This window comes from Microcaecilia unicolor, chromosome 1 (assembly GCF_901765095.1).
Source record: "Microcaecilia unicolor chromosome 1, aMicUni1.1, whole genome shotgun sequence".
Taxonomy (NCBI): Eukaryota; Metazoa; Chordata; class Amphibia; order Gymnophiona; family Siphonopidae; genus Microcaecilia; species Microcaecilia unicolor.
The window spans coordinates 681,409,318-681,422,777 of NC_044031.1; the positions used below are offsets into that span (position 1 = coordinate 681,409,318).

Genomic DNA, 13,460 nt, shown 5'->3' on the forward strand with positions numbered 1-13,460 from the left:
AGTTCTATAAAGGACACCTAAAATTTTGCGCCAATTCTGTTATAGAATAGGCATACCCACACGGATGAATGATGTCACAAATTGGCATTTACATGTGTATGTTCTAGGCTGTTCAGTGGGTGGAGCATGGGCGTGCCAAGGGCGTTCCACCTAGCAATGCATGTACCTTATTGACTAGTATCAGATGTGTACATTCTATAACTGATTAAGGCATGCTTTAATGCCATTATAGAATTGGCACTAAGCATGCTGGTTTGTCATGCCTTCATTTAGGTGCCATTTTATAGAATTGCCCACAAAATAATAAACACATTAAGATGCAGCATCAGAAGCTTGATGGACATAAAAGTTCATTTTAGAAGCAATTAAACATGGAAATTGCAGCATTTACACATATAAATGGCAGTTTCAGAAAGCCACTATTAATACATGAAGATGGCCGGAATGCAGTGATTTCAAGGTGATTTGGATGGACCAAAAATGTATATGTGCATTTATCATTGTCTTTTATGTCTAACAAAAAAAATCCCTGGTTGCCTTTGCACCAGCTCCAAGGCATGCATAAGTTGTATCAAAATGCTTGTTTCAGCCAGGCATAGCAAACAGTGATAGGGTAATTTTGCTTATCCTCCTGGGTCTTTTTGGTGTTTCAAAATGTCAAATTTCACCTTGTAGGGCTTCATGTTTTAGTATGCAACACCTGTAGGTATATATTTTTGAAATGACGTCCCTGTTCATGTAGTTCTCAGCACTTATATGTGAAGTTGTTGAAAACTGATATTTCTGCAAATAATCACCTGCATCTATTCATTGAAGATGTTGAATGATGCTGCTCTTTTGTTCATGTGTAGGTTTGTGAAGTAGCTGCTCACACTATGTGTCTACAAATATATATAAGGATGCCAGCAAATACCCATGTATTTTACAAAAGGTTCCACATTCAGCAGAGCCTTTTATAAAATACTAACCCCCTGATATTCAGCCAACGGCAGTGAGCGTTTTGTTACCCACTGTCAGCATTATTCCTGAATATTCAATCCTATCCGGGCTTTGGCGTTGAATGTCTGGTTTGCTTGGGGTTTTTTTGGTGCTGGCTAAGTCAATATTCAGTGTTTGACCACGTAAGCCAAACCACTTAAAGATGGGACTGCTATTTATGAGGCCCAATTTAAGTGGTTTATTTATGCAGTGAGGAGCTGAATATCGGCACTTAACCTGAGCCCGCCCCTGGAACACCCAGAAGTTAGCCGCTTTTGAATTTGGTGCTAACTGGTCATTTTCAGTGAAGATAACCGGTTAAGTGCCACTGAAAACGGCCAGATAGCTGTGAACAAGTGAAAATGGACATTGACCGATTAAATCATTCTGAGTATCAGCCAGTAAGGGAACTGGGAATATCCAGCCTCATACTTTTTTGCCTTTTCTCCTTCTCTTTTTTCCAAATTTGGAAGAAATTTGTTTTGAGCTGAGTATCCTATGGCAGACTACTCCACAGTAAAGGAGCTGCCAAAGAAAAGGTTCACTCGCATGTATCAGCCAAGTTCTTTTCCAGGATCTTATTTTTATTTCTTTCTTATTATGTCTCTGACATTGATCATTCCCCTTAATCATTTTTCTCTATTTCACTCTTCTGTGCATCTCTGCACAGCAGCTAGATTTTACCATTCATCTTCCCCTTCTCTCACCTTCTAGTCCTGAGTTTCCCTCTTTTCACATCTGACCTACTATCTTCCACTCTCACTTCTTCCTGCAAGTCTCTCTCATTTCCTTACCAACCCCAGCTCATTACCTGTCATTCAAACCCACCTGGCTTCCAGTCCCCTTCTTTCTGTTACCAGCTACCCATTTTCTGTGTTCCCTTCTCAGATTTGTCCCTTTCATCTGTTCCTTTTCAGTGCCTCTCAACCCTTTTCCACCTTTTCCAGCTCCTTCATCCTTTCCCCTTTCTTACCTTCTTCCTCCCTCCATTCTTCCTGCTTCTCACCCCCTTCCTTCCACACTTTTCCCTTCTTGCCCTCTTTTCCTTCATTCTGATTCCTTCTCACCACTTCCCTTCTTATTTCCTTCCATTCAGACCCCTTCCTTCTGGTCTGCTCCACTCTCTCTCTCTTCTCCCTCCTTACCTGCACTCTGAGCTCCTTCTCCCCCTTTCTTTTCTCTCATTTCTCAGCCCCTACCCCTCTCCTCCCAGCCCCAGCATCAGCCCTATCTCCAAGCTCCAGCTTCCTCTTATCACCAAGCTCCAACTTCCTCTTATCACCTGCCTCCCTTCAGCCCCAGCCTGTGTGATAGCCCCTTGCCCTCAGCCCCCTTCTCCTACACCTGTCCCTTAACATCTGCCCTTTCTCCCATTCCCAGGCTCTGTGTTATCTCCAAGCTCCCTTCTCCCAGCCCTAGCATCAGACCTTTTTTCCCAGCTCTAGTATGAACCTCATTCTGCCACCCCATCCTCTGCCATCATCATCCCCCTTCTGCCATTCCCTGCCATGTGTCAGCCCCCAGACCACTTCTCCCCTCCTCCATGTCAGCCCCAAACCCAAGCATCAGCTCTAGGGCAATAGTCTGGGGACCTCTGGCATCTTGCAACTCCCTTCTTCCTCATGCCCCCCCCCCCAAGTGGTCCATCATCTCTACCTCTCTCTTTTCTCTTGTACCCCCTCCCCATGGTCCAGTATCTCTGCCTTTCTCGTTCTTCCTGTACTCCCCCCCCATAGTCCAGCATCTTTCCCTCTTACCTCCCATTGTCTGCATCTCCCCTTTCCTCCTATCCGCTCCCAGGTGGACAACATCTCTCCCTACCTCCCGTTGTCCTGCATCTGTCCCGCCCTTCTGCCCACAGGTCTGGCATTTTTTGATTCCCTTCTCCTCTGCCTGCAGTCCAGCATCTTCCTTTCTCTCAATTCCCTCCATCTCCCAACCACTCTTCTACCTTCAAATTAGTCTTTACTGGTAAAGGCAACCTGTGGACTGTGCTGGAGCCTTCCCTCTGATGCATCTTGCCCATGCAGAAACAGGAAGTTGCATCAGAGTGGGGTGGGATGTGTCAGAGGGAAGACTCCAGAGCAGGCTGGATGCTGCAGTGGTGAATCACTGCAGCTGCCAGCAACGTCTAGTGATAAAATATGTTTGAAGTTAGGATGTGATGGGTGTGTGGGGGGATGAGGTTTGAGAGAAAGAGAAATATTCCAGATCATGGGCAAGAGGGCACAGGAGTGGAGGAGAAATACCAGACTATGGGGAGTTGGGGGTGGGGGAAGAATGATTTAGTAGGCCTTAGGTCTAGCAGCCCTTATCAGAGCGCAGCCCTGGACTTTTTGCTGGCCTCACTAAATGGTAGCTATGCCCTTATATATGCTCCTTTTCCTGTACATACTTTTTTTTCCTGCAAAATTATATGCTTCATTTTGAAAATACAAAACCATGCGTGATGCTGCCTCCCCCCAACTAACCACCTCATTCTAGTCTGATTGGATAAAAGTCATTGATTCCCGCATATACTTTTATCTAGGGAAAGGTGGACAATTTTAGTAAACTTTAGTGACCATTGAGTTGGCTGGTCTAATCCAGCGCTTGCTTTCATAAGTACATAAGTACATAAGTACATAAGTACATAAGTAGTGCCATACTGGGAAAGACCAAAGGTCCATCTAGCCCAGCATCCTGTCACCGACAGTGGCCAATCCAGGTCAAGGGCACCTGGCACGCTCCCCAAACGTAAAAACATTCCAGACAAGTTAGTTAGTCCTTGTTTTTATTTAGTGTACAAATTTCAATGAATCTATGTGAGTGTTGCTTTCCTATTTTACTTTGGGCGTTCCTTTCCATACCATGATATTTTTGTTAACTGTCTTGATCTGCTCATCAGCAAAGATGGTATATCAAGACTGTAATAAACAGAGGAACATAAGTGTTGCCACACTGGGACAGACTGAAGGTCATCAAGCCCAGTATCCAACAGTGGCCAATCCAGTCACAGGTACCTGGCAAGATCTCAAAAGAGTAGAACAGATTTTATGCTGCCTATCCTAGAAATAAGCAGTAGATTTTCCCATTCCATCTTAATAAAGGCTTATGGACTTTTCTGTTAGGAAACTATCCAAACATTTTTTTAAACCCTGCTAGGCTAACATAAACATAAATTGCTTTTTGGTAATTATTACATTAATAATACTTGCTAAATCGATTCATGATTGATGCTGTTAATTTGATGTTGTTTTAAAGTTACTTATTTTTTAATCCCTGCTTAGTAGATGTTAATGGGGGGGGGGGGGGGGGTGTTCATATTCACTGTGATTTAACTAGGCAGGAAAGATTCCTACATGGTTAAACCACACTGACTGAGCTGGTAGTAGATATTCAGCACCACATAACACATAACCAGAGTGTGCCACTGAATATCTGCTCTAACTACCACAGCACTCTTTGATTAGTGCCAGGGTGGTATGGGGGCGGAGTCAGGGTGGAGCCAGGAGTTACCTGGCACCACTGGTATTCAGCAGCGGTAGCCAGATAACTATTCAGTTAACTTTGGACACCAAAAAGGCTGTCTTATGTTAACTGGGAGCTACCTCGGTACTGTCCCTGAATATCAGCAGTGTTCATGTACTCCCAATGGTCACTCCAGACCCAAATATTAAGTGTCAGTACCAGAACAGAGGCTGGAACTGAATATCCAGGTCTAATTCATCTGCCGGTGACCAGTATTTATAAAAATACCAACTACTGCTGGCTTAATATTGCACCCTATGTTGAATATTAGCTTGATTTGTGTGTGTCTAACATTCCATACTAAGTTGAGCTGTACGCCTATGAGATTTCAGATGACAGTTAAGATAGAAACATAGAAACATGATGGCAGATAAAGGCCAAATAACCCATCCAGTCTGCCCATCCTCTGTAACCCCCAATTCTACCTGTTCCTAAGCGATCCCACATGCTTATCCCTTGCCTTTTTAAATTCTGGAACAGTCCTAGACTCCACCACCTCCACCGGGAGGCCATTCCATGCTTCCACCACACTTTCTGTGAAATAATACTTCCTTAGGTTACTCCTAAACCTATTCCCTCTTAACTTTGTCATATGCCCCCCTCATTCCAGAGCTCTCCTTCATTTGAAAAAGGCTTTCTTCCTGTACATAAATGCCCTTAAGATATTTAAACATTTCTATCATGTCTCCTTTTCTGCATATTGAGGATTGCATGGCTCTCTTACAGGATCAGGGTTCTAATATATGTGGATTATAGAGTGATTTGCAAGAAGGTCCATGTTAAAAAAAAAAAAACTATTTGCAGAAAACGTTCTGCCTCTCTGTCTAATGTATGTATCCACAGGGCCGGTCTTAGACCGAGGCGGCCGCATAGGGCCCCGTGCTTAGGGGGGCCCCACGTGGCGCGCCTCAGTCAGCCTTGACCTAGTTCCGGCCGCCCGGGGATCGCCGCCGCTTGTCCCAACTGCCCGCCCTCTTCTCTCCCCCACAATCGATCCCTTTCCTTTTTTTCCTTTTAAATTTACCTCCAGTCTGGCAGCGTCAGTGAAAGCGCTCCCAGTAAAAGCGCTTCTCTTCGCTGTGTCCCGCCTTCTTCTGACGTCATGACGTCATAAGAAGGCTGGACACAGCGAAGAGAAGCGCTTTTACTGGGAGCGCTTTCACTGACGCTGCCGGACTGGAGGTAAATTTAAAAGAAAAAAAAGGAAAGGGATCGATCGTGGGGGAGAGAAGAGGGCGGGCGGTTGGGGCAGGGGAAAGAAGGACATGGATGGGATGGCAGGGCTCAGGGAGAGAGGGGAATTGCTGGATACATGGGTGAATGGAGGGGGGCAGGGGAGAGAGGAACAGATGGGAGGGCAGGGCCCAGGGAGAGGAGAAATTGCTGGAAATGGAGGGGAAGGGAGAGGGGAGAATTACTGGATGTGGATGGAGGAGGGAAGGGCAGAGAGGGCCAAGGATGGACTTGGATGGGATGGCAGTGCTCAGGGAGAGGAGAAATTGCTGGAAATGGAGGGGAGGGGAGAGGGGAGAATTGCTGGATGTGGATGAAGGAGGGAAGGGCAGAGAGGGCCAAGGATGGACTTGGATGGGATGGCAGGGCCCAGAGAGAGGAGAAATTGCTGGAAATGGAGGGGAGGGGAGAGAGGAGAATTGCTGGATGTGGATGGAGGAGGGAAGGGCAGAGAGGGCCAAGGATGGACTTGGATGGGATGGCAGGGCCCAGGGAGAGGAGAAATTGCTGGAAATGGAGTGGAGGGGAGAGAGGGAAAATGCTGGATGTGGATGGAGGGGAAATTGTTGAATTTAAGGGCTGCATCGGAACACTTTGAAGGCAGATGCTGAAACTGGAGAAAGGATAGGGACAGGGGGCTACAGATGGTAGACAGAACACATAAGGACACAGGAGGATGGTGGACATAGTGAGAGAAAAAATATCAAACGGAAAGAAGACACTGCATAAAACAGACATTGGGACCAAAGCAAATAGAAAAACTAAATGATCAGACAACAAAGGTAGAAAAAAAGTATTTTATTCAGAATTTATTAATTGGAATATGTCAGCTTTTAGAAATGTGCATCTGTGATATTTTGCATGTAAGTTTCAATTTTTCTAGTATTGCTGCATGCTGAGTCTGACTTCTTGAGGTAACTTTCCATTCAGTATTTTGCCTTCATATTTGTTGTGGCGTGTGTTTTTCATGTGTGATCAAGGTATCCTGCTAGCGTGTAGTATTTGCAGCCCTTTTTTCTTTTCACAAGGTAGTGTAATGGTGTTTTAGAGCCTGGTGTAATTACAGTTCTGCCTTTCCATGCATAAGGTTGTAGCTCGTCCTGTCCTTGGAATTAGTGCTGTTATGGTTTGGTAAGGTTCTGACTGTGTTTTTGCACAAGTTTGTCTATAGTGTTTTGCAGTGGAGAGATTGAGTGTCCGCACCTCTGACCCCCCCCCCCCCCCCCCCCCCCCCCCGGGGTTATGAGAATTGGAACTACTAATTGTGGACTTGAACTGAATAATTTCTTGGGAGAGGGGGTTTCATGATAGCATTGTGCTTATTTCAATCAGTTTTTCTGTACAAGTTTAGCTTCATTTGTCTTTATTTGAAATTTCATAAATAAAAAAATTTTCTAAGAATTGAATAATCTTATCAATGGGCGGGGGCGGGACTAGGATAGGGGTGGGGCTAGGATGGGGCCCCACCAAATTGGTCTGCATAGGGCCCCGCACTTGCTAAGACCGGCCCTGTGTATCCATTACTGAACATTGTGCTGGTAACAATACTTGTAAAGACTATTAGCTGTTAATATTTTCCAAGATGCATATAGTAAAACTTCTAAGAATTTGTAGAGAAGACTGATCACCAATTGTAACTATCCGTTCAAAGAAATACAATACCATAAAAAAAGAGACTGCTGCTTTGTGATTTATTCATACATTCCTTGGATTTCCATGGTTATAATCCAATAACCCAGTTTGTGGCATGTAGCTAGATTATGGTGTCATTTGCAATCACAGATCATGAATTTTTTGACCCATCTCTAACATGCAATACAGTTTTGTTTTATATGTCATCTAAAAATATTTGACAGCTATCATTAAGAAGATTGTGCTATGATTGTTTTCTTGTAGGTATCATACTTTAAAAGGACGAATTTTAAAAGAACAGCAGCTGGAAACTGATCTAAGGACAGGAGAAAAAGAAAGGCCTGATATTGATATCCTTGTGGAAAGTAAAAATGTAGATCCTTCAAAGTGTGTGGACAGTTCATTTGAGAAGCGATTCATGGTAGCAGAGGAACATAGAACCATAATGGACAATAGCAAAGTAGATCTGTTTGGGGCAGTCAGTGATAATTCTGAAGATTTGCAGTGCAGTCATCACAAGAAAGCAAGCTTCCAGAGTGATATGGAATTGGAACAGGAAGTGGTCATAAGAGAGCGACCCAAATCATTGGAGGATCTCAACCAGAAAAAGGTGGTGCGGACCAAGAGAAAGAACCGCAGAATGCGTGAGTTGGAACAAGCAGAGTTTAGTTTGGAATTGCTTAAAGTTCGAACCACTGGGGGAACAGTGTCTCCTACTGAGCAGCGACGGTGGTCCACAGAGCTTATATCTGATGGTCTTAATTCTCCGCAGGGAACTCCTGAAAGTGAAAGTTCCCAGGGGAGTATGGAATTGTTGAGTTGTGAGGATAATACAAATAAACAGGACAGTACAGTTGTTTTAGATGAGCAAAGTTTGACTGTGACAATGGGTGAGACAGACTTTTTAGACAGCAACAGTTCCAGGTCTGCTGGACAGACCCCTACCATTAATGCCATCAATATAAATTTCAGAATGTCACCAACCAGAAGGAGGACACCTTCTGAGTCAGAGATGCCAGATCGTGTTCCAGCTAGGACTAGTGATTACATTTCTAATTATAGGTCACATACTTGTCTACCCAGTAGCTTGCCCACCTTCTATATCCCACCTCAAGAAACCCTCAAAATAACTCAAGAACAATCAGTGAACAATGCAAAGGATATTGAGATAAAGCAGGAGAATCTAATCATTCCAGCAAATCCAAAAGTGAACAGTGAACTGGTTGAGGAAGACCTGACAACACACATTGACAGTGCTGCAGAGGACGTTCTCCTTGAGATAGATGAAGGACTCCCAGACAGATATTCTTCTGACTCTGTGCTTAAGAAGCTAGAACAGCTGAATGAGGAAAAAGAAGAAAGACTGAAGCAATTGCAGCAGCAGAATGAGAAAGAAATGATGGAGAAAATCCGACAGGAGAAAGAAATCTTGGAGAAACAGAGAATAGCCTTCAAGCAGCATGATAAGGATGTGCATGAGAAGCAGAAGACAGAGGTCTTACCCAAGACTGATCATATCAAACAACAAGATCCCACACAGGAAATTTCACCCCAGCCTTCAAAGAAAGCAATTGAGCGACCTCAGTCTGTATTTGTTCTAGATTTTCAAGGTAGAACAGAGCACAGTGTGCCCTCTATTCCATTAGCACCCTCTTCCGCTGTGGATATTAAAGGTCTTAGTATGTCCATTGGAGGAAGAGATCGGCCTGTCAGCATGTTCATGGAGACAAATGATGGCCTACCTGGAACAGCCCAGGAAGTGACTCGAGTGGATAGATGGAACTCAAAGCATTCTGGAGAGCCAAAGGACTTCTCGAGCAGAAAAGAACAACTCAGGAATTCTCGACAGCAGAGCCAAGGAGTAGACAGCTCCACTACTGACAGGACCAGTGTTATATTCTTCACACCTAAAGAAAATCACATCAGTTTCCCCAAGTAAGTATGTGATTGTCATTTAGAGCAGGGGTGGGAAACCTTTATACACAGAGGGCCGCATGAATGTCAGTACTATCCCTAATGGGCCACACATAGAAAATTAACAAATGCACCATATAATTCAATTCTAATTAGCTAGAAGCCTTAAAGAATAGCAAGAAACTACTTGGAAAATAGGTTTTACAGATTCAAACATGGAAACAATCAAAATTGAAAGGTACTATGAATAAAAGACTTCAAAAATAAAGCCTCACCATGAAAAATACAGAGCCCCTCACAAATAACAGCTTAAAAGACAAATGGCATTTTGAAACCAGAAATTAAATCTGACCTTCAGGTAATTTTGCATTCTAGGCGAACCTTCAGTTTTGCCTCCCCCTCTAACCTTTAGACACCTAAGCAACCCCTCTTTCCCTACCCAGTTTTGATAAAGTCATGATCATTACAACACCACCCCTTCTAGAACAATTTTAAAAAGCATAATTGACATCATACATGTATATTAAACTTTGCCCTCATTATGGATGTGTGTGTGTTTATATATATATATATATATATATATATATATATATATACAGTGGGGGAAATAAGTATTTGATCCCTTGCTGATTTTGTAAGTGTGCCCACTGACAAAGACATGAGCAGCCCATAATTGAAGGGTAGGTTATTGGTAACAGTGAGAGATAGCACATCACAAATTAAATCCGGAAAATCACATTGTGGAAAGTATATGAATTTATTTGCATTCTGCAGAGGGAAATAAGTATTTGATCCCCCACCAACCAGTAAGAGATCTGGCCCCTACAGACCAGGTAGATGCTCCAAATCAACTCGTTACCTGCATGACAGACAGCTGTCGGCAATGGTCACCTGTATGAAAGACACCTGTCCACAGACTCAGTGAATCAGTCAGACTCTAACCTCTACAAAATGGCCAAGAGCAAGGAGCTGTCTAAGGATGTCAGGGACAAGATCATACACCTGCACAAGGCTGGAATGGGCTACAAAACCATCAGTAAGACGCTGGGCGAGAAGGAGACAACTGTTGGTGCCATAGTAAGAAAATGGAAGAAGTACAAAATGACTGTCAATCGACAAAGATCTGGGGCTCCACGCAAAATCTCACCTCGTGGGGTATCCTTGATCATGAGGAAGGTTAGAAATCAGCCTACAACTACAAGGGGGGAACTTGTCAATGATCTCAAGGCAGCTGGGACCACTGTCACCACGAAAACCATTGGTAACACATTACGACATAACGGATTGCAATCCTGCAGTGCCCGCAAGGTCCCCCTGCTCCGGAAGGCACATGTGACGGCCCGTCTGAAGTTTGCCAGTGAACACCTGGATGATGCCGAGAGTGATTGGGAGAAGGTGCTGTGGTCAGATGAGACAAAAATTGAGCTCTTTGGCATGAACTCAACTCGCCGTGTTTGGAGGAAGAGAAATGCTGCCTATGACCCAAAGAACACCGTCCCCACTGTCAAGCATGGAGGTGGAAATGTTATGTTTTGGGGGTGTTTCTCTGCTAAGGGCACAGGACTACTTCACCGCATCAATGGGAGAATGGATGGGGCCATGTACCGTACAATTCTGAGTGACAACCTCCTTCCCTCCGCCAGGGCCTTAAAAATGGGTCGTGGCTGGGTCTTCCAGCACGACAATGACCCAAAACATACAGCCAAGGCAACAAAGGAGTGGCTCAGGAAGAAGCACATTAGGGTCATGGAGTGGCCTAGCCAGTCACCAGACCTTAATCCCATTGAAAACTTATGGAGGGAGCTGAAGCTGCGAGTTGCCAAGCAACAGCCCAGAACTCTTAATGATTTAGAGATGATCTGCAAAGAGGAGTGGACCAAAATTCCTCCTGACATGTGTGCAAACCTCATCATCAACTACAGAAGACGTCTGACCGCTGTGCTTGCCAACAAGGGTTTTGCCACCAAGTATTAGGTCTTGTTTGCCAGAGGGATCAAATACTTATTTCCCTCTGCAGAATGCAAATAAATTCATATACTTTCCACAATGTGATTTTCCGGATTTAATTTGTGATGTGCTATCTCTCACTGTTACCAATAACCTACCCTTCAATTATGGGCTGCTCATGTCTTTGTCAGTGGGCACACTTACAAAATCAGCAAGGGATCAAATACTTATTTCCCCCACTGTATATATATATATATATATAAACTGTGCATGTACCTACAAACACACATAACAGTTGCTTATGTTTCTTTTGAATTTGTTTGGTTTTCAGAACCTATTCCTTTGCTTTCGACTGCAGTCGCTCTTTGCTGTCCCCTAGAATCAACTGCCTTAGGGGACCGCCAATTCTTGCTAGTAGTTAAGCTTACCCTATTACATAAGTAATGCCACACTGGGAAAGACCAAGGGTGCATCGAGCCCAGCATCCTGTCCACGACAGTGGCCAATCCAGGCCAAGGGCACCTGGCGAGCTTCCCAAACGTACAAACATTCTATACATGTTATTCCTGGAATTGTGGATTTTTCCCAAGTCCATTTAGTAGTGGTTTATGGACTTGTCCTTTAGGAAACCGTCTAACCCCTTTTTAAACTCTGCTAATCTAACCGCCTTCATCACGTTCTCCAGCAACGAATTCCAGAGTTTAATTATGCGTTGGGTGAAGAAAACGTTTCTCCGATTTGTTTTAAATTTACTACACTGTAGTTTCATCGCATGCCCCCTAGGCCTAGTATTTTTGGAAAGTGTGAACAGACGCTTCACATCCACCTGTTCCATTCCACTCCATTATTTTATATACCTCTATCATGTCTCCCCTCAGCCATCTCTTCTCCAAGCTGAAAAGCCCTAGCCTCCTTAGTCTTTCTTCATAGGGAAGTCGTCCCATCCCTGCTATCATTTTAGTCGCCCTTCGCTGCACCTTTTCCAATTCTACTATATCTTTCTTGAGATGCGGCGACCAGAATTGAACACAATACTCAAGGTGCGGTGGCACTATGGAGCGATACAACGGCATTATAACATCCTCACACCTGTTTTCCATACCTTTCCTAATACTCAACATTCTGTTCGCTTTCCTAGCCGCAGCAACACACTGAGCAAAAGGTTTCAGTGTATTATCGACGATGACATCCAGATCCCTTTCTTGGTCCATAACTCCTAACGTGGAACCTTGCATGACGTAGCTATAATTCTGGTTCTTTTTTCCCACATGCATCACCTTTGTTCAAGTTTTTACTAAGTTGTCCTGCCTGTGTGTTTGGATTGCTCCCCAGTCTTATTTGAAAGAGAGATGAGAGCCAAACTAGACCGATGATGAGATCCATGCAACTTTGACACAATAACTTAGGGCCCCTTTTACTAAGCGGTGGTAAGCCCAAAGCGGGCTTACCGCTCGCTAAACAGGAAGTACCGCTGGGCTACCGCATCAGCCCAGTGGTACTTCCCACCCCTATCACGCCATCATATCCGGTGCTACAAAAATATGTTTATTTTTGTAGCGCCAGAGTGTACCCGGTGGTAATCGGGCAGTGTCTCGTGTTGCCTGTTTACCGCCGGGTTAGCGCGGAAGCCCTTGGTAATGGCTCCCTTATGAAATTGACACACAGCAAGTGCTTTACTTGCCACATGTCCATTTCCTGCAGGAAAGAGAGACTTCCCTTTTACCTGCTTTGGTAAAAGGGGGCCTCGGCGCACGTGAAAAACACACGTCGATGCCAGCGCAGGCCCATATTTGCCGCAGCTTCATAAAAGGGGCCCTTAATTCCCAAAGAAATATGCAAAACAACATATTTACCCACTAACTCCCAAATTCTATAGAAGTCGCTAAAAGCTGTACGTGCAATATAATTGAATAATGAGCTAATTAACATGCAGTTCTTAGCACTAATTAGATTTCATTGGAATAAACTCATGCAACTTTAGGTACGGAATCCGCACCTAGATTTTATGTACAAGTGGAAATGAGAGGGTCATTGGCAGAATGGAGGCATTCCTAAAATTAACACGCATAGTTATAGAATAAGGGGGAAAACGTGCATAATTTAGACATGAAGATTTGCACCACATTTCAGTAGGTGCAAATGGTCACGCCTTAAATTAGCCATGATTCCTGGGTGAAAGCGCTATTCTATAAACCACATCTAGTTTTAAGTGTGGCTTATAGAATAGTACTCTTTTTGGCGCCATA

At 44.1% G+C, this 13,460-nt stretch overlaps 1 protein-coding gene across 1 annotated transcript in view; it reads left to right on the forward strand.

Annotated features, from left to right (window-relative positions):
* Positions 1–13,460, forward strand: part of MYO9A (myosin IXA) — a 980,547-nt gene that overhangs the window by 810,192 nt on the left and 156,895 nt on the right. Inside the window, 1 exon segment of the mRNA XM_030187859.1 lies at positions 7,618–9,288. Within this exon segment, the coding sequence (XP_030043719.1) occupies positions 7,618–9,288 (1,671 nt within the window).